This window comes from Zootoca vivipara, chromosome 13, assembly GCF_963506605.1.
Source record: "Zootoca vivipara chromosome 13, rZooViv1.1, whole genome shotgun sequence".
NCBI lineage: Eukaryota > Metazoa > Chordata > Lepidosauria > Squamata > Lacertidae > Zootoca > Zootoca vivipara.
The window spans coordinates 1,092,520-1,117,204 of NC_083288.1; the positions used below are offsets into that span (position 1 = coordinate 1,092,520).

At 50.5% G+C, this 24,685-nt stretch overlaps 2 protein-coding genes across 21 annotated transcripts in view; one reads left to right on the forward strand and one right to left on the reverse strand.

Annotated features, from left to right (window-relative positions):
• Positions 1-14,763, reverse strand: part of ACACB (acetyl-CoA carboxylase beta) — a 67,805-nt gene extending 53,042 nt beyond the window's left edge. For 5 of the 16 annotated variants that reach the window (XR_009558495.1, XR_009558496.1, XM_035134365.2 and 2 more), the window contains exons 1-3: positions 12,678-14,208; positions 9,598-9,739; positions 3,759-4,423 (exon numbers count right to left, since the gene is read on the reverse strand). Coding sequence is in view for 14 of the 16 variants with exons in the window: in XM_035134365.2 (XP_034990256.1) it covers positions 3,759-4,414 (656 nt within the window). In the remaining 2 variants the exon portion in view is untranslated. The other 11 variants (XM_035134367.2, XM_060282089.1, XM_035134370.2 and 8 more) reach the window with 8 other exon arrangements.
• Positions 14,764-15,032: 269 nt separating this feature from the next.
• TCHP (trichoplein keratin filament binding) lies at positions 15,033-24,405 on the forward strand. 5 transcript variants are annotated; one of them, XM_035134377.2, is made up of 14 exons: positions 15,039-15,116; positions 15,378-15,445; positions 16,981-17,208; positions 17,708-17,918; positions 18,773-18,829; positions 19,398-19,466; positions 19,616-19,789; positions 20,378-20,490; positions 21,054-21,120; positions 21,586-21,758; positions 22,352-22,433; positions 22,547-22,732; positions 23,158-23,301; positions 23,671-24,405. In XM_035134377.2, the coding sequence occupies exons 3-14, from the start codon at positions 17,018-17,020 to the stop codon at positions 23,701-23,703; spliced, it is 1,500 nt and encodes a 499-aa protein (XP_034990268.2). In that variant the 5' UTR covers positions 15,039-15,116; positions 15,378-15,445; positions 16,981-17,017; the 3' UTR covers positions 23,704-24,405. The 5 variants fall into 5 exon arrangements, with proteins under 5 accessions (XP_034990270.2, XP_034990268.2, XP_060138079.1 ...); XM_035134379.2 differs by lacking the exon at positions 15,378-15,445 and having other exon boundaries at positions 15,033-15,116; XM_060282096.1 differs by lacking the exons at positions 15,039-15,116; positions 15,378-15,445 and adding an exon at positions 15,558-15,577.
• The last annotated feature ends 280 nt before the right edge of the window (positions 24,406-24,685 follow it).

Consider the following 24,685-nt stretch of genomic DNA (forward strand, 5'->3'; position numbering starts at 1 on the left):
ACAAGAAACGTGGGTTTTGTTTGGAAACGGGAGACTCCATCTAGGAGCTTTTCCGGCCACAGCAGCTTTCGAAACACACACAAAGGTCACAATCTTTGCTGACGAAAACGAAGCAGCAGAAGAATCTGGAGAATCCCCTCCCAAATTGCACGGGAGGCTCCAAAACACCCAGGGGTGCAATAAAGCAGGCGAAAGGGCTTCTGCAAGCCCCGCATCTGACCTCTGGCACGTCTGAAAACAACACGCGGAAAATATTTCCTGTAGAAAGCTAGTCCCTGTCCTGACATGGAGGTGTCTGAAAAACCTCTTAAGCTGGGGAGAGGACGGCGGGGAGGACGACTTGCCAGTCCCAGCAGTTCAGCTGCTGCCCCCCCCCCCAGCTGACTCCATGCACGAGATTAAGGGGGCTCCCAAGAGGGTCCAGGAGCGAGGGAAGAGGAGAAGTGACTTCAGCTGCTAAGGCTCGGCTCTCTCCCCGAGACCAAGCCCCCTGCCTGCCCCCCCCCGCCCCTAGGACTGACCTCCAAAGGCCCCCGGAGCAGCTCAGATCGGCTCCGTCTTCCTCTGCCATCCTGCCAAGGAGGGCTTCTGCTGGGAGACCCCCAGAAGGGAGGAGGGCAGAGGCTGGTGCCCCCGATGCAGCCTCGTCCTCTGCCTCCTCCTCCTGCTGCTCCATTGCTCCCGCCGCCCTTGCCCTGTTGCTTCCCTTTGGGCAAAGGGCCAGAGCCCAGGAAACTCTCGAGCAGCACCAAGTGGCTCAGCAGAGAAAAAGGGCCGGAGACAACCTTGCAAAGAGACGCAGCAGAGAGATCGAAGCCCCGAGGCAACAAGAAAAAGAGAAGTCGGGGCGCTTCTCAAGGTGGTTTTTTTTTAAAAAAAGGGGGGGTGAAGCAAAAGAAGACACAGGTCTTGTGGGCAGCAGCGAAAAAGGATTTAGAAGAGTCAGATTAGTGTCGGATGACACCCTGGGAGAGTCCAGGGTTCAAATCCCCCACCTGGCCATGAAGCTCCCTTGGGCAGGTCACGGCCTCTCGGCTTAACCTACCTCGCAGGGCTGTGGTGAGGATTACATGGGGAGAGAGAGAACCGTGTGGGTCACCTTGAGCTTCTGGGAGAAAAACGTGGGATAGAAACACAACAAATAAATTGGGGGGGGGGGAGAGAAACACATGGCCCTTTACACTGATGCGGCAAACCTGCTTTGGTGGTTCGGCCAAAGATCCACCTCTGATAGTGGCTAGACAGGTGCCTCCAGAAAGCTCATCGCCTGACTTTCACTGGACTCCATCACAGGCTTCCCAGACTCACTCACTGGAATCCAAGTTGTTGCTTTCCTCTTTGCCAAGAGTCACAGAAGAGGACCCCCAGGGCTGAAAAGCCCCTTCACCATTTCTATGTGAAGCCCCCCCTTGCAGCAGACCAGCAGCAAGAGGGAGACAAGGGGCCTGCCCCCCCCCCCAGAAACAGTCCTTTGTCCTTTGTCCTAATCAGGCCTTTTGTCCTCTGCTTATCAGCAACCCTGGAAGGCTTTGGGAACAACTTGTGTTTAAAAAGAAAATGTGTCCTTGTGGACACATTAAGGCTTATTGTGTGACACTGATCCAGAAGAGGTTATCCATCATTATTTATTTTCAGGAGCCATTTTAAAGCTTTCCTGCTTGGCCAGGCGTTTGGTGACTAAAGAATTATGATGATTAATTAATGTCATTTATATTCCACCTTTTTTCTCTCCAAGGAGCTCAAGGTGGTGTGTACAATGCTCCCCTCCCCCTTTTCATCCTCACAACAGCCCAGTGGGGGGGGCATGGGCTGAGAGTGAGTGAGTGACAGGCCCAAGGTCAGCCAGGGAGCTTCATGGCTGAGTGGGGATTCGAACCCTGATCTTCCACCTCCTGGAACAGCACTCCGAATGATGACACTACACTGCCTCTCACTGTTCCAGGCTAAGATCACTGGGTGGAAGAATGCTTTTTATCTTTTTGGGTTAACTGCTTTTGGAATATTCTTAACTGTAACTGATTTTAGATGTTTTCAATTATAGTTATTTTTAGACTGTTTTAACCCGTTTTAAAACGTTCACTTTGCTTTTGTTTTAAATGGTCCATCTGATTGCCGCCCTGGGCTCTTTGGGGAGGAAGGGAGGGATATAAATTCAATAAATAAGCAAGAATAATTTCTCATCTGAAAAACAAACAAACAGGTCATTCCCTTCACCCCATCTACACAGTTCTATCAGCTTCAGGATCTGAACTCGCTGCTCCTCTCTTTTTTCACTCACCACTCCTGGCTGTTAGGAAATGTTGGTGCTTTAACAGTTAACGCCTAACGCCAAGCAGGGAGCTGTGCCTGCCTGCCTTTTCTGCTCTGCAGCTGGTGCAGGCAAGGGCTCCTCCACCTTCTGTTACTCCCCTGATTTCTATTCAAGGGTCAGAGAGGTTCATCTTTTGTCCTGCCACTTTTCCTGGAAAAACTGCTGCTCACTGCTGAATTGGAACAAATTCTAGTTGGGTTTTCTGCGGATTGACATTCAGGTTTTCCCAGGAAAAGTGGCAGCACAAAACGAAAACCTCTTGGACCTGTGGCTGGAAATGATGGGGCAAACAGAAATGTGGATGAATCTTTGCCCTTGGAGCCTTGGGCCAAAAAATGCTGGATGCCCAATGCAGGTTGGTGAGCAAATGCGCATGGCCTTTTAATGCCCCCACCCCATAAGGCCATTTGTAATGATTGAGGCATAATTATTACCCTAGAGAGTGGCCCCCATTAGAATGCCCAAGAAGGGCCCCCAAAGAACCTTAGGTCCACAATCTAAAATTACCTAAATCCACCACTGGCTGCAAGCCAAGACCCCGGCTGAACTAAGAAGGGGGCCATTCATGGGGGTGCCGGATTTCTTAAATAGAAAAGGTCTGGCTTTGGCTGGGGGCCTGAAGGTGAGCTACTATGGAGATGGTTACCTCTTGAGATCACCTATTTCTGTCTTTCAGAAACCACGTCTAAATTTTAAATCAAACATTTCTAAAATGACATACGATAAAAGAGACCTCAGCATCTCAAAATGAAAGACATTTTTAAGCCACAACTTCAACAGTTGGAGTAACAAGCAAGGAGCATAGCAAATAAAAAATAAAAGAGGAGGGAAAAGGCAGAAAAATCTCTTGGCCTGTATCTGGAAGTGAACAAAGAAGGAGCCAGGCGGTTCTTCTCTACCTTTTGGTTCCTTCATATGTTTCTTTACTCCATTTGTATCCTGCCCTTCCTCCCAAAGGAGCCCAGGATGTGCCACCACCAAGAAGACGGACGGCCCCCCACCTGTAAAAGGAGAGCATGGCAGGCAGGCAGGCGTCTTTTTGAGACCCCCACTCCCGTCATCCTTGGCCACTTGGCTGGGGCTCAGGGGAGTTGGCATCCAGCAACATCCAGAGGCCACAGGCTCCTCATCCCATCCTTCTTTAGCTCAGCCTTCCCCAACCTGGTGCCCTCCAGCTCTTACCAGCCCCAGAAGGACAAAGCCTCCTTGGGGGGGGGGGAACATGGCCATGCTGGCTGGGTGGACATGAGCTGTAACCCCAAACTAAGGTCACAGGCATTCAGCTGCAAAGGAGGGATAGACTGCTGTGAATCGGAAGGAGAGGGGTCTTTGGAATAAGCTAGGATCTCATATTGTGCCAGTTTTACATGCCATGGTCACACAAGCCAAGCTGACCGAAACAGCACACCAGGGATCTTTTGCCTGGCCCAGCTGCCATGATGCTTACCTCATCACCCCACCAGTCTCCGACAGGGAGATCAGCGAGGGAGAATCCATAGAGGATGAGGACCCGATGCTGGCCAGGCTGCTGCTCCTCCTGCCCGCCATTTTGAAGGACCCGGCCACAAGCTCGTCATCAGAAGAGTTGTCTTCGAAAGAGCCCAGCACAAACTTGGTCATTGCTTGGCGCTTCACTGGGGCCTGGCTGCTCTCTGGCTCCTCTCCTGAGAGGGAGCCCATTTGCCTCAGCGACTGGCCTGAGGAAGGGACAATGACCCGGCTCAGAGGCCTCGCCGACTCGCTTGCTGGGGAGCCCTGGGCCAAAGTACCTGAGGCAGACTGGGGAATGGGGGGCTTGCATGGGCAGGAAGGGGGCTCTGGCTCCTTAGGGGCACCCACAGAGGCCTGCGTGCTTAGAGGAGGGCAATGCTGTGAGGCGCCTTCCGAGTCCTGGCTGGGCCCCATCAGCGGGGGCTGAGACCCACAAGCTTCAGAGAGTTGGAGGGGGGATCCATTGGTGGGAAGATCCAGAGTTTCAGAAGGAAGCGGCTGGTCTGGGGCAGGCCCTTCCACTCCCACTTTCCTTGGGTAGTTTGCCATTTTGGTCCAAACTAACCATGCCAAAGTCAGCAAAGAGAAAACAGCTACCGGTAGCAAGACCATTCAGAAATCCTAGATGGGGGTGGAAACAGAGAAGGATATTTAGGGGTGGTAGTAGGAAAAAACCACACATACACTTCCAGAGTTCTGAAAGTTAACCTAAGGTTACCTTTGGCAACCTGGCGCTCTCCAGACGAACTACAGTTCCCATCAGCCTCAGGTAGCATTGAAAGGCCAGCAGCAAAATGGATAATTTTGTATTCTAAAAAATCTGTTCCACTGCTGCTGCATCAACTGCCTCCCCCACAAGCATTTATTCTCTCTTTAAATGCAAGCTCTCACCACAGACTTATAACACACAAATTGTTAGGGTAGCTACACAAATTGATACTGGACCCTTCAAAACTGAAAAAGAGCTTTCCCCAGCTCTGACTTCATGAACAAGTTAAGAGGAATTCCAAGGAACATGTGGGGCAGATTCATGCACAAACACAGAGACTCAACAAGAGCATCCACCACACTGTAGAACTGCTGCCCCAAGACCTTCACTTCAAAAGAGACGCAACAACACACAGCAGGCCTTTACTCCAGGAAAGATCCACCTCCTACAGTATTTTATATCGCAGCCAATGGAATCTCTTCGCTGATCTCTCTCTCCGCTGCCAGGTCCTGTGGCTGAGCCAGAGAGGCTCTTGAAACATGAGCTATTTTTATTCTCCAAAAGCTTCTTCTTCTTTGGCGATCACTCGTAGCTCAGTAAGATTGTCTTCCATAAACACGGTTTTAACAATGGGTCCGTAAGTGACTGTGGAGGCCAATTCTGGACTCACACGTCCTTCCACAGTGGGGACATTGGTTTCCAGGCAGGAGTTGATCATGGTGTGGATTTGCCAAGCATGCCTTCCGTTTCTCCCTTGCGTCCTGAGATCGAGTTTCTTCAAAGCCCATGACACCTTTGGTAAAGGCTGTTCTCCAACTGGAGCGCTCACAGGCCAGTGTTTCCCAGTTGTCAGTGTCTATACTACATTTTTAAAGATTTGCCTTGAGAGAGTCTTTAAACCTCTTTCGTTGACCACCAGCATTATGCTTACCATTTTTAAGTTCGGAATAGAGTAGTTGCTTTGGAAGACAATCATCCACACAACATGACCAGTCCAACGAAGTTGATGTTGAAGAATCATTCAACACTGGTGATCTTTGCTTCTTCCAGTACACTGATATTAGTTCGCCTGTCTTCCCAAGTGATGTGTAGAATTTTTCGGAGACACCGTTGATGGAATCTTTCTAGGAGTTGGAGATGGCGTTTATAAGTGGTCCGTGTTTCACAAGCATACAGTAAGTACAATAACTTTGTTTAAGCACAAGCACTTTGGTTTCCCCTGCAAATGTCCCAGTCCTCAAACACTCTGCACTTCAATTGGGAGAAAGCCACACACAGAGCTCAGGCTTTGAATTTGTTTTATGTGTGTAGATCAGTGCACGCTGACCAACGCACAGTCTTTGCAGTAGGGCTTTGTTCCGATGACATGAAGTAGTCACGGCAAACCGGTAGATTCCTATCTGCTGCAGCCTTCATCTGCCTCCACAGCCATTGTAACATACCGCTTGTTATCATCTGCCTGTTCTGCCGTTGAGGACTTCTTGGATCATTCTTTGTCTAGCTCCTTCTCTTTGACCTTACCGCCTTGGGTGACCCTGCTGGGAGTACGAGATTCCCGACGGCTTCACTCACAAGGGTCATAGGAACATGCAAGCCCACTCACCACGACAAGGGGATGATCCAGCAAGTAGGTCTCCAAAAGCAGCCCCTTGGCAAAGGGAAGTCTGCCCGTCCTCCTGTGGGCCTGAACATGAGGCAAGACCCCCACCTCCTGGAGCAAGAGCATCAGCGCAGAGACACCTGTCATCCCTGGAAGGACGGAGGGTGGGGCCAGTTGCAACCGCCCCCCTCCAGCCAAGTGAAGCTGAGCAAACTGCATGGCCACCACTCTTTTCAAGGGCATTGGATGGGTCACAATCCTGGGTGGCTCCAGCCATGTGCTTCTGTACTGCTGGACTCGTGTGTAGCCTGGGGGAAGTGATCTTGTTGGCAAGCACAGAAAGGGGCAGCCTTCCTGCCAGGTGGATTCTGAGGGGCAGCGAGAGGACAGATCCCTTTGGCTGTGCAGGAGATGCTGCTGCCCCAATGCCAGGGGGGAAGCAATCTGCTCAGCTTTGGAACAGGCACCCCCTCGTCCCACCTGCATTTACACAGGTTGCTGAGAAATAAAGGGAGAAATAAATTGGCCTTCCCTCGCTCAGAGCTTCTGCCAGGAAGTGAGCAAGCGAAGGCGCACTGGATAGTAGCCCAACTGAGGGGAGGCTTGGAACAGGCCGGGCAGCCATTTCCAGGGGGAGTGTCTCTCTCTCTCTCTCTCTCTCTCTCTCTCTCTCTCTCTCTCTCACACACACACACACACACACACACACACACACACACACACAGCGTGTCCTCACTTTGCAACCCCCACTTTACTCAATTGCAGAGGGGAGCATAATGTATCCACTTTGGCCCCTGACAACAAAATGTCTCAGGGGCACAGACACCTACGTGCCACTTTAGGACACAGGCCCATCCCTCTCCTTTACCTTGCCCCCCCCATCCTGCCTGCCACGAGATCAATGTCATGTCCAGTACAACCCTAGGCGCTGGTCCATGGGGGTGTCAAGTTACTACGGGTAGCCAATTAAAGGTGCTTTTCGGGACTCATTTGCTTTTAACATTTATTATTTTTATTATTTTTGTTTATTAAATCTGTAAACCACTCTTCATCTGTAGATCTCAAGGCAGTTCACAACATAAAATTACAAGATAAAAAAACACAAAATACATAATAACACTAAGAACAAACCAAACAGATACCCCCACCCTTCCCACAAACACATTTTAAAGGCTATAGAATATTAATTAGCCAAAGGCCTGGTTGAAGAGGAACATTTTTGTCTGGCACCTAACGGTGTATAATGAAGGCACTAGCTGAACCCTCTTGGGGAGAGCATTTCACAAGCAGGGAGCCACTGCAGAAAAGGTCCTGTTCTCGTGTTGCCACCCTCCGGACCTCTTGAGGAGGAGGAGGATCTCAGGGTCCAGGTTGGTTATATGGAGAGAGACGGTCCTTGAGGTCTTGCAGTCCTAAGCCGCTTAAGGCTTTATAGGTCAAAACCAGCACTTTGAACTGGGCCTGGAAACTAATTGGACCAGTTGGACCAGGATCGGTGTAATATGCTCAAACTGTCGTGCTCTGGTGAGCAACCTGGCCACCAAATTTATGCACCAGCTGAAGTTTCCGAACCATCTTCAGAGGCAGCCCTACTTATAACGCATTGCAGTAATCTAACCTTGGGGTTAGCAGAACATAGACAACAGTAGTTAGGCTGTCCCTGTCCAGATAGGGGCACAGCTGGGCCACCAGCCGAAGCTGATGGAAGGCACTCTGGGCCACTGAGGCCACCTGAGCCTCGAGGATCCAGGAGGACCCCCAAGCTAGGAACCTGCTCCTTCAGAGGACGTGTAACCCCATCAAGAGCAAGCGATCTCCCACCCATTTGGTCTAGGTAACCACCCACTAACAAGTGCCTCCGTCTTGTCTGGATTGAGCTTCACTTTGTTGGCTCTCATCCAGTCCATTACTGAGGCAAGACACTGGTCCAGCATTTCCACTGCCTCACCTGCAGATGTAAAGGAGAAATAGAGCTGAGTGTCAGCAGTATGTTGATGACAATGTACTCCAAACCTCCGGATAACCCCCCCACCAAGCGGTTTCATGTAGATCATAGAATCATAGAGTTGGAAGAGACCACAAGGGCCATCCAGTCCAACCCCCTGCCAAGCAGGAAACACCATCAAAGCATTCTTGACATATGCCTGTCAAGCCTCTGCTTAAAGACCTCCAAAGAAAGAGACTCCACCACACTTCTTGGCAGCAAATTCCACTGTCGAACAGCTCTTACTGTCACAAGTTCTTCCTAATGTTTAGGTGGAATCTTCTTTCTTGTAGTTTGAATCCATTGCTCCGTGTCCACTTCTCTGGAGCAGCAGAAAACAACCTTTCTCCCTCCTCCATATGACATCCTTTTATATATTTGAACATGGCTATCGTATCACCCCTTAACCTTCTCTTCTCCAGGCTAAACATACCGAGCTCCCTAAGCCGTTCCTCATAAGGCATTGTTTCCAGGCCTTTGACCATTTTGGTTGCCCTCCTCTGGACACGTTCCAGCTTGTCAGTATCCTTCTTGAACTGTGGTGCCCAGAACTGGACACAGTACTCCAGGTGAGGTCTGACCAGAGCAGAATACAGTGGTACTATTACTTCCCTAGATCTAGATGCTATACTCCTATTGATGCAGCCCAGAATTGCATTGGCTTTTTTAGCTGCTGCATCACACTGTTGCCTCATGTCAAGTTTGTGGTCTACCAAGACTCCTAGATCCTTTTCACATGTACTGCTCTCAAGCCAGGTGTCTCCCATCCTGTATTTGTGCCTTTCGTTTTTTTTGCCCAAGTGTAGTACTTTACATTTCTCCTTGTTAAAATTCATCTTGTTTGCTTTGGCCCAGTTGTCTAATCTATTAAGGTCATTTTGAAGTGTGATCCTGTCCTCTGGGGTATTAGCCACCCCTCCCAATTTGGTGTCATCTGCAAACTTGCTCAGGATGCCCTCAAGTCCATCATCCAAGTCATTGATAAAGATGTTGAATAAGACTGGGCCCAAGACAGAGCCCTGTGGCACCCCACTAGTCACTTCTCTCCAGGATGAAGAGGAGCCATTGATGAGCACCCTTTGGGTTCCGTCAGTAAGCCAGTTACAAATCCACTGAATGGTAGCTGAATGGTAGATGTTAAATAGCATAGAGGGGGGGGAATCAATGTTTATATGAAAAGCCCCATGAATTCAATAAGACTTATGTACGAGGCCACCTTCACCTCATACTTTTAAGGTGCTTTAAACAGTCATGGCTTCTCCCAGAGAATTTTGGGAACTGTAGTTTGCTGAGAGTTGTTAGGAGACTCCTATTCCCCTCCCCCCCGAGCTACAATTCCCAGAGTGGCTTAAGAATCAGCCCCCTTCACAGGGGTCTCTGAGACACGGAGGCCACTTTCTTCTCCACATATTTCTATAGTGACTGTAGAAGTTGCTCTGCACAATAAACAAACAAATAACCATGAGCAGAAATATGAGCTTCCTTTGGGCTTTGCCACTTACCAGCCTCTCTGAGCCAAGGAGCCCTCTCACCACCAAGCGGCCCAATCTACAAAGCTCCTTTCTTCATTCTCAAGAACTAGAGAATCACCGCACCCATCCAGGCACAGCCACGGTTGCCGGAGAAGGAGCTTGGCAGCTGCTGCTGTGGAAAACGTAAACTTCAGATTTGCTTGGTCCTGAGCCAGGCCAAAAAAAGAAGCCAAAACAACCCCCCTCATTTGCATGGTAACGTGATGATACTTTGCAGGGGGAGGGGGGCAGGGAAAGAGTGGCCAATTATTGCATCTGCCACCTTCTTTGACCAGGCAATACATCAAGAAGTAGCCACTGATTGGGGGGGGAGGGTCCCCAAAACATCTATCTGTATTCCTGCCTCAAGAAAGTTTGGAAGACGTACAGAACAGAAACAGGTCCTTTTTCAACCCATTGAACTAGGGGTAGGAAGCACCTGCAGCCTGGCAAATGTTGCTGGACTCCTTCCCATCAGCCAGAACTGCCAAGTGGTTATGGGGAGTGAGAGTTAGAACCCAGCACAGGTTCCTCTCCCCCATGGCTTCTCTGTCTCTGATCTATTTCTTTTAAAAGTGAGAGTGTCAGTTCCTAGGCTTTATGGCCTCAGCAGGAGGGTAGTGGTAAAATGTTGAAGTCAGCAGCTCGTTGTGATGACCCTCAAAGCCAATTGCTGAAGTTGCTTGCATGAAGCAGGAACCTCGTCAAAGAAAAAAAATGAAGGAGCAAGCCTCTGATTATTTCCTCCAACTTTTGCTTTCTTGGAGACAATAGTAGCAAACAATAGTAGAACTTGAAAGCCTCCTTATCACCTCATGCACTAGGCAGAACAATGAGTGTTTGTCAATTAGCTTAGCATCCCTGCAGATGATTACACCTGCTCTGTGCTTCTTGCACTACTAGCTAATAGAACTCAAAGGTAATGAAATAAATACTGCAAAATAAAGACAGCAAATCTTAAATTTATATGAGTTATGGAATGCTTAGCCTCTTGCCACAGAATTGTCACCCTAGCATAGAGAATGCAGTTTCTGTTTTTCCCACTTGAAACATGAACAAAGGCAGCTTGTACAGGAGCACAAATTAGGTACACATAGAACCTTACGTATATGTAGAACTGGCATGCGGAACTCCCTGCCACATTAGTTCAGGTTATCACTATTAGGAACTTCTGCGAGCTCATGGTTTTTCTGTTGTGTGTAAGCCCCATCAAATTCAAAGGGTTTGCTCCCAGGTAAGTAGGTATTAGATAACAGCCTTTGGTTATTTTGTCTTCACCCGCTTCCCCTGTTAGCTATTACTTTTTCTGCTTCATCACTGTGCTTTGGTGTATATATAGTTATAATAATATCAGTGTTTTAATATCTAAAAAATGGCCAACTTGTTGCTTTTATACTTTGTACTGTGTTTATACTAAGCCACTTCGGACATCACATTTAGAAGCGGGCAGGGGGAAGCATGATATAAATACTAGCAAATTACCTTTTCCAGGTGTGACGACCAGTGTCCCACTCTCTCTTACTATCACTGCGGCACAGGAATCCAGAGGGGAAAACACCCACCCTCTTCTCCTGCCGCCTCAAAAATAAACCCCTTTTACTAGTGGGTTTCTTAGTAAGGAGAGCCTTCCAGCTTACGTGGCCTGGTACCTTAGGAAACTCTAGGCTGTCCGATGGAATAACCTCTTGCCTACAGTACAGGGTCTCCCTCAGTTGGATTCCCCACTGTAAAAGTTTGCCCTTTTCACTCTGGCAACTTCTTGGCGCCTCAGGTTACCCTACAAAGCCTCCCCCGTGTAACTCCAGGGCACAAACTGCCACCTCCCTGCCTGAGGTGAGCTTTGCCCTCTCTTGAGCCACCACGGCTGTGAGTCCTGGTACCTCGCTGGACAAATAAGGACGAACCTTTTTGGCAAAACAGAGATGAAGTTTTATTGTTTTAAAAGCATAAGTGTTTCTTTAACGTGTCATGTATTTATTTGCCTTGTTCCAGTTGTACAAAAAAAAAAACTCAGTCAAACATTTAACTTTAAGTTTTCCTAGCCTCTTCACTTTCTTCATACAAGCCACCACACCCTCCTCCCTCTCCCTTCTAACTGACCAAACCGACACTCCCTCCTTTTAAACTGGGCACAGTCCCGCCCCCATCAGAATTCTATGTCAGTCAGGCTGGAGGTGGGTTAACTCTTTGCCAGCCGGGTAGGAATAAACATTTTAAAAGTGCTTCAATTTGTCACACCAGGGATTCCCCAATTTGGTGCATGCTTCTTAGGGAATTTAACTATTTTAAGCCAATTGATGTATTCATGCCATTCAAATACTACTGCAAGGATTTTCCAAAGCTGCACCTTTGGAAGTTTATCTTGGAATATTTGTTTTTCACTTTGCATGGAAACATCTTTGGGGGCTGAAAAGTCGAGGAAGCTGATGCCAGGAGGGACAGCCCTCTGCTTGGCAGCACCCCAAACTCATCTGCTGTTCTCCAAGTGGGACAAAGGTTGACAACTGTTTTCGAACAACATGTACACCTCCCAAATGTCACCAGCTGCCAGACGGCCATAAAAACTGCACCAGTCACACATTTTGTCCCTTGTGAAGATGGATCAGCTACTGGCAAAGAGATCGAATTATGATGAGGCTAAGTTTAGTGCTCCTCCCAAGACAAACTGCAAACAATTTTAATATTGTCAATATTTTCATGCCCAACAAGTAAACCGAAATGCTACATGTTTAAAGTCTAGGTGTAGCCATGGTAGAAATACATGAATCCTGCTCTCTATAATCATTCCAATTTTAATTTTTAATACCGATAATGATTTTCTTTATCTATGACACTCCTGCTTTCATTTCCAGTACAGTTTACAGTGATACAGAAACTCCATAAACATTTGGTCTTGAATCCCTCCAGAAATTCAGCTTGAGCTAAAAGGAACTTACTCCCAAGATTGCAGTCTTGCAGCACAATCCTATCCTTGCCTACTCAGAAGTAAGATCCACTGCGTCCAGCTGTGCTTGCTCCCCCATAAATGGGTTTGGGATTGCAGGTTTAGTTTCAACCCTATGCACACTTACCTGGGAGTAAACACCATTGAACTTAAGGGGTTACTTCCTGGTAAACATGCTCGGAAGGCACTTTTAACTTCTGTTTGAAGACTAGAGTCACCTGCGCAAGCTGAAGGTGTCAGGACTTCCACACAAACTATCAGGTGTCTGCCATGTTGACTGCAGACTATGCTCTTGCCCCATCAGCTACTTTTATACAAATAACACAGGAGGCCAAAGCAATGAACTCCCAAATCCACCACAAGGCAAAACCACCCAATCAGGACCAGCCAAAACAGCCACCAAAGAGGGAGCAAGCTTTTGCAGTTTCCCCACCCCCTGATTCCATAATGGTGTTAAAATAATTGGGGGGAGGAGGGAGAAAAATATGGGAATGTTGCAGCTGCTGTTGTGTTCAAGTTGCTCTCTCAACTCCAGCATTTACAGGAGCAAAAATAGCCTCCAAAAAGGAGAAAAAACAGGAACCATAGCAACACTCCCCTCCCCCCCATGTTTAATTAAATTCAAGATTTTGAAGCCTTGTTTTGCATTTGAGTAGAAAGTGACTTTAAAAAATCACAAGGAATGTCAATTTGTAAAGCAACTCAGCAGAAAAAGTGCTCTTGCAATTTACTCCCCTGGGATTTAAACCTTATTTTACAGTTTTATTAGGTAAACTGATCTGGGATTATAAAGTGTATAAATGGAGTAAGTGAGATTTAGTTGTGAGAAATTATGGCTTGTACAGCACAGGAGCAGAACCAATATGATTTTTAAACTTATAGATTCTGCAGTGTTAGAAACTGAGATATGGAAGCTAGAAGGCAACTTAAACCTAGGTCATGAGCACAACGACAGAATGTCTAGGTGCAGCTAAAATATTATGTTCATTTTTCACATGGTCTAGTCCTTCCCCTGCCCAGCCCCCTAATATTCTTAAGTGGGGAGGCAGAAAAAGCTCATCCTTTCTTTCCACTCTGCAGCTTTAATCTGAAATTTTAGGCGCAGTACTGCTCTCAGAACTCAAAAACTGCTTGTGCTAATGAAATTCCCTGTCACAAAATGCGCCTAGAATAGGAGTTTCAAACATTCAGATTCTGTGATCATAGACTCAACATACATTGTAAACAAAATGGACTCCTAACTCCTCTTGTCTCTGAGTTTTATTGGCTAACTCAGAAGATAAGCAAAATTTTTTGGCTTACAACAATATCTCTACATCGTGGCCACAAGCATTTCCTCTACATAATTTTTCTAATCTGTTAATCTCATTTGGGCCCATTCAAGTCCACTACTCACTTGCAAAGTCACCTTTGCAACAGAAAAAAAGAAAAAAACAGAAAAAAGGAAAGAAAAAAGATGGGGAGGCAGACAACGGAGCAGAGGCAAGAGAAGGGGGTGCCTTTATTTTTGCAGATTCTGAAAGAAATGTCAAGCCCCACACCCTCTGCGACCTCAGGGATCCAGTGCGTCAAACCCAGTGACAGGCCTAAGGATAGGAAATGCAGACAGAAGCAAGACCTGGAAGAGAATCCCAGCAGAAAGCAGGACGCGCAGCAGGAGACGACAAATACCTCCAGCAAATATCTCCAGAAAAAGATTGCATGCAAAGGGCAGGGCTGGGTGTCTTGCTTCCAGGCATAGCCCTAGAAGTGAAGGAAGCTCCCGCTTTCCAGGACACTTGGCCCGCAAAGGACAAAGGGGAATGAGGAGGCGAGACCGAGACGCATCTTGGCCACATCCGCACCAGCCCAGGGCTGCGCTAGGATGCCGCTTCCATCAGCAATATCAGGGGATTCCCCGCTTCTCCTCCCAGAGCTACAGTTTTCAAAGAGTCCCAGGGAAGGGAACTGTAGGTTTGCGAGGGGAACAGGGAGGAGGGTCTCCTGAAAACTCTCAACACCCCCCACAAACTACAGTTCCCAGAATTCTTTGGGCTAAACCCAGGACAGTTTCAAACGCAGTTGTCCAAACTTGGTGGGAGTTCTAGTTCAACAGCAGCTGGCGCGCGTCACACGGTTGGGAAACCCTGGTTTAGGTTCATCACAGTCTTTGAATGCTTTCAGTAGATGGACTACAACCTCCAGCAGCCTCAGCTGACATGGTCAAAGAAACGAGCGCAGCCTTCTTCCCCGCTTTGCAAAACCGAGACGAGCCCCCGAAGCGACGCTCTTTGGCTCCCCGCCAGGACTTCGCAAGAAGGATTATCGGACGGGGACCCGGAAGTGATTCGCGTGCGAAGCAAGCTGCTTCTCTCAACTTTTTTCGTATCTCTGCGGCGATTCCACAGCTCCCGTCAGTCTTGAGAGGCAGGACGGGAAACGCGGAGCGCTCGGAGGGGCGTGTCTCTCGGCGGCCCCTGTAGCATAGCCCGGAAGTGTTGCCATGGAGCCGCTTGGCGGGCCCGGAAGGAGCTCAGCTGTTAGGAGTCGGGGAGGCGGCGGCGGCGGCGGCCGTCCGGAGCCCCAGGTGGGTGGCGGTAGTTGGTTATCGCCCTGTGGTTGTTACATATTTAAATATATGCAAATATGGCCCCGACGCGGATTTAGCTGTCTTTTAACATTTTTCGCCCTGTGCGGATCTTAGCGCGTCGCGTCGATGTGAAAACGGTTCGCCTTTTGACGTCACGGCGTCGACTGTGTGACGTCAGAGGCTCTTTCGCGGCGAGTGCCCCGTGACTGAGGACTTTAATTGATCATATTTGCATTTCCTTCCCCCTTTTTTATCCAGGGATCTCGAGGGGCGTATGCAGCGTGGCTCTCCTGCTCCCCGAAAGCCCCCCCCCACAACCTTGCGAGGTAGGCTGGGCCAGGAGGCAGCGGCTGCCCCCCCCCCGCGTCACATCCAGGGGGCTTCATGGCCTGCCCCGGCCGGGCCCTAGCCTGTCAGGCGCTTAGGAGCCTGCGAAAACCGCGGCGGGCTCTTTCCCGGTGCGCTCACGCGTCACAGCATTGCAATTTCGGAAAGGGCTTTTTTCTTCTGGGGCGAGGCAATAGGGAGGCTGCCGGAAGTCCTAGGACGATGCTTGGTACGCACACAATTAACACGCGTAAAGCACTTAGCTGCAGTGCAGATTTCAACAGACAAGGTCAGGCATCCCCAAACTGCGGCCCTCCAGATGTTTTGGCCTACAACTCCCATGATCCCTAGCTAACAGGACCAGTGGTCGGGGCAGATGGGAATTAGAGTCCAAAAACATCTGGAGGGCCTAAGTTTGGGGATGCCTGGACAAGGTAGTTCCTGCCTGCAGGATCGAAATATAGTTGATGGGAAAGTGCACAATGCAGCCCATCAGCTGATGGATGGCGCCAGTTGGTTCCTCAGCCCCCTTCTGAGTCCAGAAGGTGGTCCCTCTGTTGCAAAATTTGGTTCTCACCAGAGCCAGATGCCTGCAAGCTGGACACAAGTGCATCTCTGGCAGTGGAGGTGGTGCACTGTTGGAGATTCATTCCCCGTGTGCAGCCATGGGTTTGTTGTCTGTCATATGACTGTATGTGTTTTCATTCCACAGAGTGGAAAGTGACGTAGACAGGATGTTTTTCTTACTGTGTTCCTGAAGTGGAACTGTTCTTTGTTTTTTCTCTTTGCTATCTGATGCTAGAGAGAGAGGGAGCCATGTTACAGTGCTCCATGTGTGTTTATATATAAATAAAGTAGATTAGCAAAATGCTGTGCTACTAAGTTCTGTTACGCAACTGCGCTAGCTCTGTGGATCCGTGAAGTGTGCTGATGTCTTCTGGCATCAGTCACTGTGATGTTCTGGCTGGAGAATCCTTAAGAAGCTCCCGAATGATCGCCCAGGAGGGAGAGAACATGCCAGCCGGGCATGTGTCTCTGCCAAGGTTCTACTCCTGACCAGCTCTACCCTCCATGAGTTTGCCTAACCCCTTTTAATAGTCATGCTGCTCCCCAGTGGCAAAGGCCAGAGTGGGCTGCCCATCTGTCCTCCAGTCCCAGGACAACAGGCCCCTGGAGCAGAGTGGCCTGGCAGGCTGGCTGTAAACTACTTGCAGCTCCCACTTACTTATTTTAATAACTTTTAAAATAGGCTGCTACCCAATCAACCAACAAATACTTCTTGTATTTGATCCAATTTTTTAGTTGATCTAAGTGACAGAATGAACTAAACATTGCAGCTGTAATATATCTAGGCAGCTGGGAAAGCACACTCTCCATCTCTTCCAGGTCTGTGTTGCAGTGTGTGTGTTGGGGAGGCTTTGAGCCATGGAATGCCGAGTGCCTGGGGGCTTGGGGGAGCTGACCAGCATGGGGAGTGGAGCTCGGTGGGCTGATGGTTGATGCACCTGTTAAGACTAATTCTCATGTCCTTCAGGAACGAGGTGTTTAATCCAGAGTTTCCTGTTGCCCAGATGGCGTTGCCCACAATCCCTTCGTTTTGGAATAACCGCAGCAGAGCCCTTGAGCAGCAGATTGTGCACCACCGTGAGCAAGAAGCCCGTTTCCGGAATCTGTGGGAGCTGAACAGCCGCTATTTTCAACAGTCTGGGGTCTACAGCTCAAAGCAGGCCCAGTGGAGTTCACGCCACTCCTACCAGCAAAGGCAAGGCTAGGGCAGTAGAGACCCAAGACTCTTCTTCAGAGTTCCCATAGCAGGGTGGGGAGAAGCAGCAACTTGAATAATGCCTGGGTAGAATTTTTGGCTGCATTTACTATTAACTCTGTCCAAACACAAGGAACTGAAAGGGAAAGAGCAGCACTGGCAAAGGCCCTGGCCCCTCCTCCACAGCCCTATTAGTTGTCCCTGGCAGCTGAAATGCAAGTAAAATAGCTGAAGTGTAAACAGGCACTAGAATCTGAAAGAGGGTCAGACTTTTTACACTTCTCCAGGAAAGAAAGGAGCGCTCTCTGCAAGCTTGCAGCAAACTGGGAGAGCCAGCACCAGTGTTGTGTGCCACAGCAAAGAGAATAGGACACCCTTAAAGAAGGTTAGGGAGGTCAGGGCTGTTTTCAAAGGCTAAACTTGAAAAGGGGATCAAAGGTGGGACCTGCAGAATATTACCATTTTCATCTTTGCTTTGCTTTTTTAAAACCTTTTCTAGCATGACCGCCTATCACCGTGAGAAGCTTAAGGAAGAGAAGTGTCTCAGCCTGGAGCAGAGACGCAGGCGACTCCAGAAGCTGCTCTTTGAGGAGCGTGAGATGCTGGCGGCAGAGCTGCAGGAGCTGCGGCTGAACAAGGATGCAGACCTGAGTGAAAAGAGGCGGAGAAATGACGAGCTGAAGTCAGCCAGAGAGGAGCGGAGAAAACAGGTCAGCCTGAAAGGAAGACTTTTTCTCATGGAATCAGAGTTGGAAGGGATCCCAAGGGTCATCTAGTCCAACCCGCTGCAACTTTGCTTTGGTTACAATAGAGAGACACATCCTTTGTCAGGGTCTTAAATCAGAGAGTCTAAGGCAGGCATCCCCAAACTTCGGCCCTCCAGATGTTTTGGACTACAATTCCTATCTTCCCCAACCACTGCTCCTGTTAGCTAGGGATCATGGAAGTTGTAGGCCAAAACATCTGGAGGGCTGCAGTTTGGGGGTGCCTGGTCTAAGGGCTCTTCCACATAGGACATTCAGAAGCATTCACAGAAGCACTGGAAGGGCAGAGAGGATTGTCAGGTGATCTCTGCCATGGGAAAGGTTGGTCTGCTCTTCTAAACCATCTGGGGGGTGCGGGGGTGGGGCACACACCAGCTGAGTGTAAGGATTTCCCAGGATGAGGGAGGGAGGGCTGTGTATCTGCTGGCAAGTCTGGTTCCTCTACAGGTCTACTTTGTGAGTGCCCCATTGTCCATAAGCACTGCTGCGTTTGCAGGCTTCCCAGAGGCACCTGTGGGAGCCAAGGCTTGACTTGCAGCAGCTTTGGAGCTCAAAGCCACCATCACGTTGCCTAGTGATGCTTCCAGGTCTTGCCAAAGGCTTCCTTTCCCAGCATCCCAGCAGCATCCTTCTGCCACTGCAGACGCATTCCCCATTGCTGATGTAACATGATATCCACATTTACATTCCTGTACTGTTGTGTATTGTTCTGTCTGAGAACAGAGATAAACTGACAAGCGGGTGAGGCTCTGGTGTTGTGCAACCTGCATGAGGGATTCTGAGTTCTGCTTTCTTAACAGATTGCAGAGGATTGTCTGTATGAGTGCTGGAAGAACAACAGCGCTAAGCTCCGAGAGGTGAGAGACAAGGGCACAATCCAACATCCTTTTGCCCCAAGGAATCCTGGGGTGGGTGTGCACTGGAACAGAATGCAGCTCTGCAGTCTCCTCTTGGGGCAGGATCCAGGCTGGACCAGCTCAAAGGCAAAGTGCCTTTCCTCAGGCCCTGCTAAGCTTCCTGGCAAGGGGGGCACCAGCGGCACTCTGAGCAACATGGCTGGGCTGAGCCCCCTGGTGTTGGGTCACTCTGGGGCATTGTGGGATATGAGCATTGTCACTAGACTCCTGCTGCTTTGTGCTGGTGGGAATATCTGGCTGGGAAAATTTTCTGAGAAAAAGGTGGCTGCAGGGCAGGCGTCGGCAGTGTGTCCAGTATTCTGCCCAAGGATGCTGCATGCCAAGGCCAACCCTGGCTCCCTGCTTCTCTGTATCAGGATACTCCTGCCCTTTTCCTCCAGCTCAAACCTTGGAATGGGAAGCAATGCTGTTGCTCCCCTCTAAAGCAAGTTCTGCAGCTCAAAGGATGGGGGACGGGTAGCAGTTCATTGAGACAGCTGAGCTCCTGCTTTCTGTCCCTTCCCACCAGGTTGAGTCCAAACTGCACAAGGAGCACGTGGTGGAGGCCTGGGGAGATCAGCTGTCTCAGAAGCAACAGGTAGGCCAGGCTCTTGTGGGAGCCACTGTGTGCCTCTCGGCAGGCTTCCTGGACTTGGTGCCCCGTGTGTCCCCTCCTCCCTGCTCCTTCAGCCTTGAGAAGGCAGCAGGCGGGCAGGAGGCTCATGCTTCCATTTGACCCCAATCCAGCGAGAAGCCACTGAGCGGGAAGAGAAGATCCGTGCAGAAAACAAATACGAGGCAGCACGGAGAGAAGCCCTGGAGAGGATGAAGGAGGAGGAAGAGAGACGGAAGCAGGAAGAAAGGAAGCAGGCAGAGTTCCTGCGGCAGCAGATGAAGGAGCTGCAGCTGCGGGAGGTGGAGGTACATGCTGGGGCCTGGCATTGAGTGGATGGTGCTAGAAAGGGAGCTGGGGGAGGATTGCAAGCGCCAGTCCCCACCCCCCACCCGTCTTGTCTTGCTTCTCTTTGTGGCACTCCCCTGGAAAAAAAAATTCAGAGATGAGATTAGGGGCTGGGGGAAGAGAGACAATAACTCTCCTTGGTGCCGTGCAGATCCCTGAACCAAACCTCTCTCCCTCTTCTGCTCCTTCCCATATGTGACCACCACAGAAAGTGGGATTTAGGGGCAGACGCCACGTGGCCTTTGGGGGCTATGAAGTGAAGGCACTTGTTATAAATCGACCCAGCCTTGGGTGTCAGTGCAATCCACATTTCCCCATGGCTGCTCCAGGGCTTTTGGAGCTGAGGAAGATGTGCCCGGCTGCACGTGAGGCCAATTGGTTGGCTCTTGTAGGTTGTGTACAGCTGGGATGCTGAGTGCGCAGCCTCTGCTGCAGGGGAGCTCCAGCCCCTCCTTTCCCTAGCAGCTTCTGTCCCCCCCCCCCGCTGCTTTCCTGCTGGGAAAGGGAGGTGAGCCTGGAGATGAAGGATTCTGGATTGTTCTTCTCAGGCCACAAAGCTGAAAAAGGAAGAGGAGAACCTGCTCAGGCAGCACTGGGAGCTGGAAGCCCTGGAGGCCAAGCGGAAGTGCCAGGAGCAGGAGAGGAAGAAGACTGAACTTGGGTATGGCTCTTGGAGAGCAGAGGGCATGAGGGGGTTGGCAGAGGGCACCTGGCTGCCAAGTAAGGATTTGGGAGGTGGTGGTGGTGAGAGAGGAGGGCAGGAATGGGGGAACCTTTATTTGGCTGAGGAGAAATCTGTTGTGGGGTGGATTCCTGGCAGTGAGGGGACACCCCCCCCCCTTGTATCTCATTACTTCTTTCCTCTCATTCCCCTCATCTTCCTCCCAGGACACCTGCTTGAAATTAGGCTTAGGGCTGCAGGGTTCCTACCTGTGGCCAGGGGATGGGTCAGCACCAGTACTTAATTTCTCAAACAAGATGTATTAGGCAGCTGCAACTTCCACCTTGCCAAAAGTGACCCTGTGGGTGCCTTTACTTGTGGTGAAAGTGAGGCAGGTTGCACATGCACAAGGGTGCTGTTTATATATATTTTTGCGGCTGAAATGTACTTTTAGCTGCACTTGAGAACTTGACAAGCTGGGGCAGTTCTGAAGCCCCCCTGCTTCTTTTCTCTGGCTCTTCCTGTGAATTACAAACCCTGGGTCTCCTCTTCTCTCTTCTCAGGCGCTTTCTGAGGCACCAATATCAAGCCCAACTGAAGAGGCAGGCCCAGCGGATCCAGGAGGAGCTGGTAAGTTGGTGCCACTGGAATGCTTTGTGCTTCAGGCAAGAGCACAGCTGAAGGCTGGTTAGATGGCTGCCTCAAGGAGCTGCACCCTGCCCCTGGTCAGCGGCAGTTGCCTTGATTGCATCACAGCCTGCTGCCAAATCTCAACATTTTTTGTAATGCCAACAATGCTGGAGACAACGCCTTCCCATTGGGATTCCTGCTTTTGGGGCGGCTGTTCTACAATCGGCAGCCTGACCATCCTCTTGGGTTTGTTAGGCCTCTGCCACCTCCCATCTCTTCTAGCCACCTTGGCCCTGCCTTAAGGAAGCGGCTGGGCCTCCATGCCAGAGTACGCCCTTTGCACACAGACGGTCCTGGGCTCTGTCCCCAGCAGCTCCGACTCCAAGGGGCTGGGAAGGGCTCTTGTCGGCCTGAGGCCCTGGAGCTCTGCTGGCCCACGGAAGCTTCTCCTGGTCTGCCCTGCAGGAGAAGGACAGGCAGATCCTCCTGGCGCTGATTGAGCAGGAGGACAAGGACCAGCGCCTGAAGTCCACCCGGCGGGAGCAAGCGGTGGCTGTTGCGGCCTGGATGAAGGGGGTCATTGAGGAGCAGCTCCAGCTGGAAAAGGCACGGGAGGCAGAGCTGGAGACCGTCTTCAGGTGAGGTGGAGGAGCAGGATGAAGGGGGGGCTGTGGTGCAAGCTGTCACCAGAGCTCCCTTCGGCGATGTGGCTGAAGCAAAGGCTGCTGGGAAGAGGAGCAGCAATTGCTTCCCTGCAGCTGACAAACCACCCTGGAAAAGTGGCTTAGCTGTTGTGCTTGCGGTGGGGGGGGGAAGACATCTGGAGCAGAGCAGCCGCCAGCCCAGCCTCCCCCCCCTGTGCCCTCCAGGTTTTGCTCCAGCTCCCATCAGCTTCAGCCAGCATAGCCAGTGGTGCAGCTGTGGGTGGAGAGGGCTCCTAGGATCTGGCAGGGGTTCTGTGGTGAGCTTGGAGGAATCTTGTAACTGTGATTCCTGCATTGCAGGGGGTTGGACTAGATGACCCCTTGGGTCCCTCCCAACTCTGTAGCTCTATGATTTCTTTGGGTCACTGCTCTTCAGTTCTCAAAGCAGCTGTGGGGTCCCCTACTTGTATGGAGAAAGGTCTAAGGAGGCCTCTGGGCAGTGCCATTTCCCCCCATGACACCTCTCTGGCACTCAAAGTCACTCCCTCTTTTCTCTCCCACCCCACCCCTGCCCCGCCCCACTGAAGGGAGGAAGCCAAGCAAGTGTGGGAGAAGCGAGAGCAAGAGTGGGAGAAGGAGCGCAAGGCCCAGGACAGACTCATGGCTGAGGTGAGCTCTCTGCATCTGGGGCAGAAAGAATCAAGGCAGGTTGCCTGTGCAGCAGGGACAGGAGCCTGGCCTCCCTCCCTCCCTCCCTCCCTCTCACCTCCTGCTTGAAACAGGTCCTGGCGGAGAGGGAGCGCCAGATCCGAGAGAGGATGGAGAGGAACAGGCAGGCGCAGCAGGAATCGGTGAAGTCCCGGGAGCAGCTGATCCAGGAGCTTGAAGAGGCCAAGCAGCTGACGCAGCGGGAGAAGGAAGAGGAGGCTGCGCTGAAAACTGAGCGCAGGCGGGAGTTGGAAGCACAGGTGGGTCTTGCCCAGGAGCCAGCTGGCAGCCCCTGTAGGACAGGCAGGCATTAAAAAAAAACAAAAGCAGGAGGGGTCCGGGTGGGTTCCCCCTAAATCTAGATAATACAGGGAAGTTATCCTCACATCAGCTACAAGATGGTCCGCTTCATCATTCTGCTTTGTGGTCCCTCTCCCCAGTCAAGAATGGGACTGACTACTTCCACACAACAGGGAAGTAGTCAGGCAGAGACAGGAGCGAGAAATGAAGGACTGATCAAGGGCTGGGGGCACAGGACCTCATGCAGCAGGGCAAGCTGTACTTAAGAAGAGGGACTTGGAAGGCACAGGGGTGGGCTGTCCAGAGCTCTCATAGTTCCCATGGGCTGTGACGATGCACCCGTCTTGCTGGGTTTCTCCCTCTCCTTTCCCTATTGCTGCTTCAGCTCATGGAGCAGCAGCGGCAGGAGCAGGAGGAGCAGCAGCGGCAGTGGGAGGAAGAGGCTGAGGTCAAGCAGCAGGAGCAGCGCAACGCGGAGCTGGAGCAACTGACCGCCAAGTGCATGATGGAGTTCGGCTATCGCAACAAGGTGAGGGTGCCTCATTCCAGTCAACAGGCAATTTCCCCATCCTGTGGGCAAGAGAAGAGGGATTCTGTCCCTTGGGTGTTTCTGAAATGCCTCTTGGGGATGAGCCAAGCCCTCTATATGGGGGAGCCAGCCAGTCTGGCCTCCTAGCACATGGGTCCTGGACTAGGGAGTCAGGCATTTCCAAACAGTTTTGGGTTTTGTGCCTGGACCAGCATATTTGGGGCACAAGAAGGCAGCCTTCGCCCCCTCTTATTTACACATGCAGCTGCCTCCCATCCCAGAAATTTCATCCAGGGATCTGCCAGGGGTTGAAGGCAAAGTGTTACCTGCAAGAACTGAAAGCATTTCTCCTTCTCTGTTCTTTTCCAGAGCTACAGCTATCCCAAAGCAGCCTGGACCTAAAGGAGCGAGAGGGTGCTTGCTTTCCAGTTTCAGTAGATTAAAATCCTCACTGTGGGAGCCGCTTCCTGGTTGCATCCTGCTGGGGGTGCTGGGAGTATTTGTATAGATGAAAAAGGAGAGAGGCTGGAAGGTTGCACCCCCCCACCCCCCTTGCGCAGCAGCTCTCTTCACTGATAGGCTTTGGCCCTTCCTGGAGAGCAGGCACAGCTGTGGCTCTAAGAGGCTCTGCAGGTGGGGACTGTTGATCCTTCAAGGCACTTGGGGGAGATATGGGATGGTGGTGGACAGACTCAGCCAGCAGGCAGCAGCTCAACCACACGCTGTCCCTGCAAGCCTTCACCTTCCCTAACCTTGGAGGTGGAAGCAGCAGCTACCTATTATTGCTGTTGGCAAAGAAGTGCAAGGAAGAAGAGGGTGGGAGGCTCCAAGCACTTCCCATTCAGGCTCTGACGGGGATGTCCAAAGGCTCAATAAACTTTTAAACTCTTTTACTGCAAGCTGGTGTTGCTCCTTTGCTTTGTCAGTGAGAGAGAAAGACCTCGAACCCAGCGGCCAGGTGCTTCCCCTTTCCTGAGCCTACTTCCTGGCAGGGAGGAGTGTGTGCTTGCTGGCCAAAACAGTTTCTCTGCCTGCAATGGGGCCACAGGCCCAACAAGGGCAAAGACATCCAAATCTGGCCCAGCCAACATTTCATGCCAGTCAACACTGTTTGCAAGAAAGCAAAACCTGGAGACAAGAACAGAAAAAGCAAGATACCTGTTCTACCTTTTTTGTTTGTTTCTTTTAACCCAAAAATAGTACAATACTTTTTAAAAATGTAGTTAATTACAAGGTAACATCAGCATCCAACATTATTATGGCACTTGGTTTGGTTTCTTTTAATATATAAATACCAACAGGGTAAAACACACACGCGCACACACACACACACACCCCTCGAGTTGGACTGCTGCTTCTACATCCAGAAACCTCTCCACTGCCA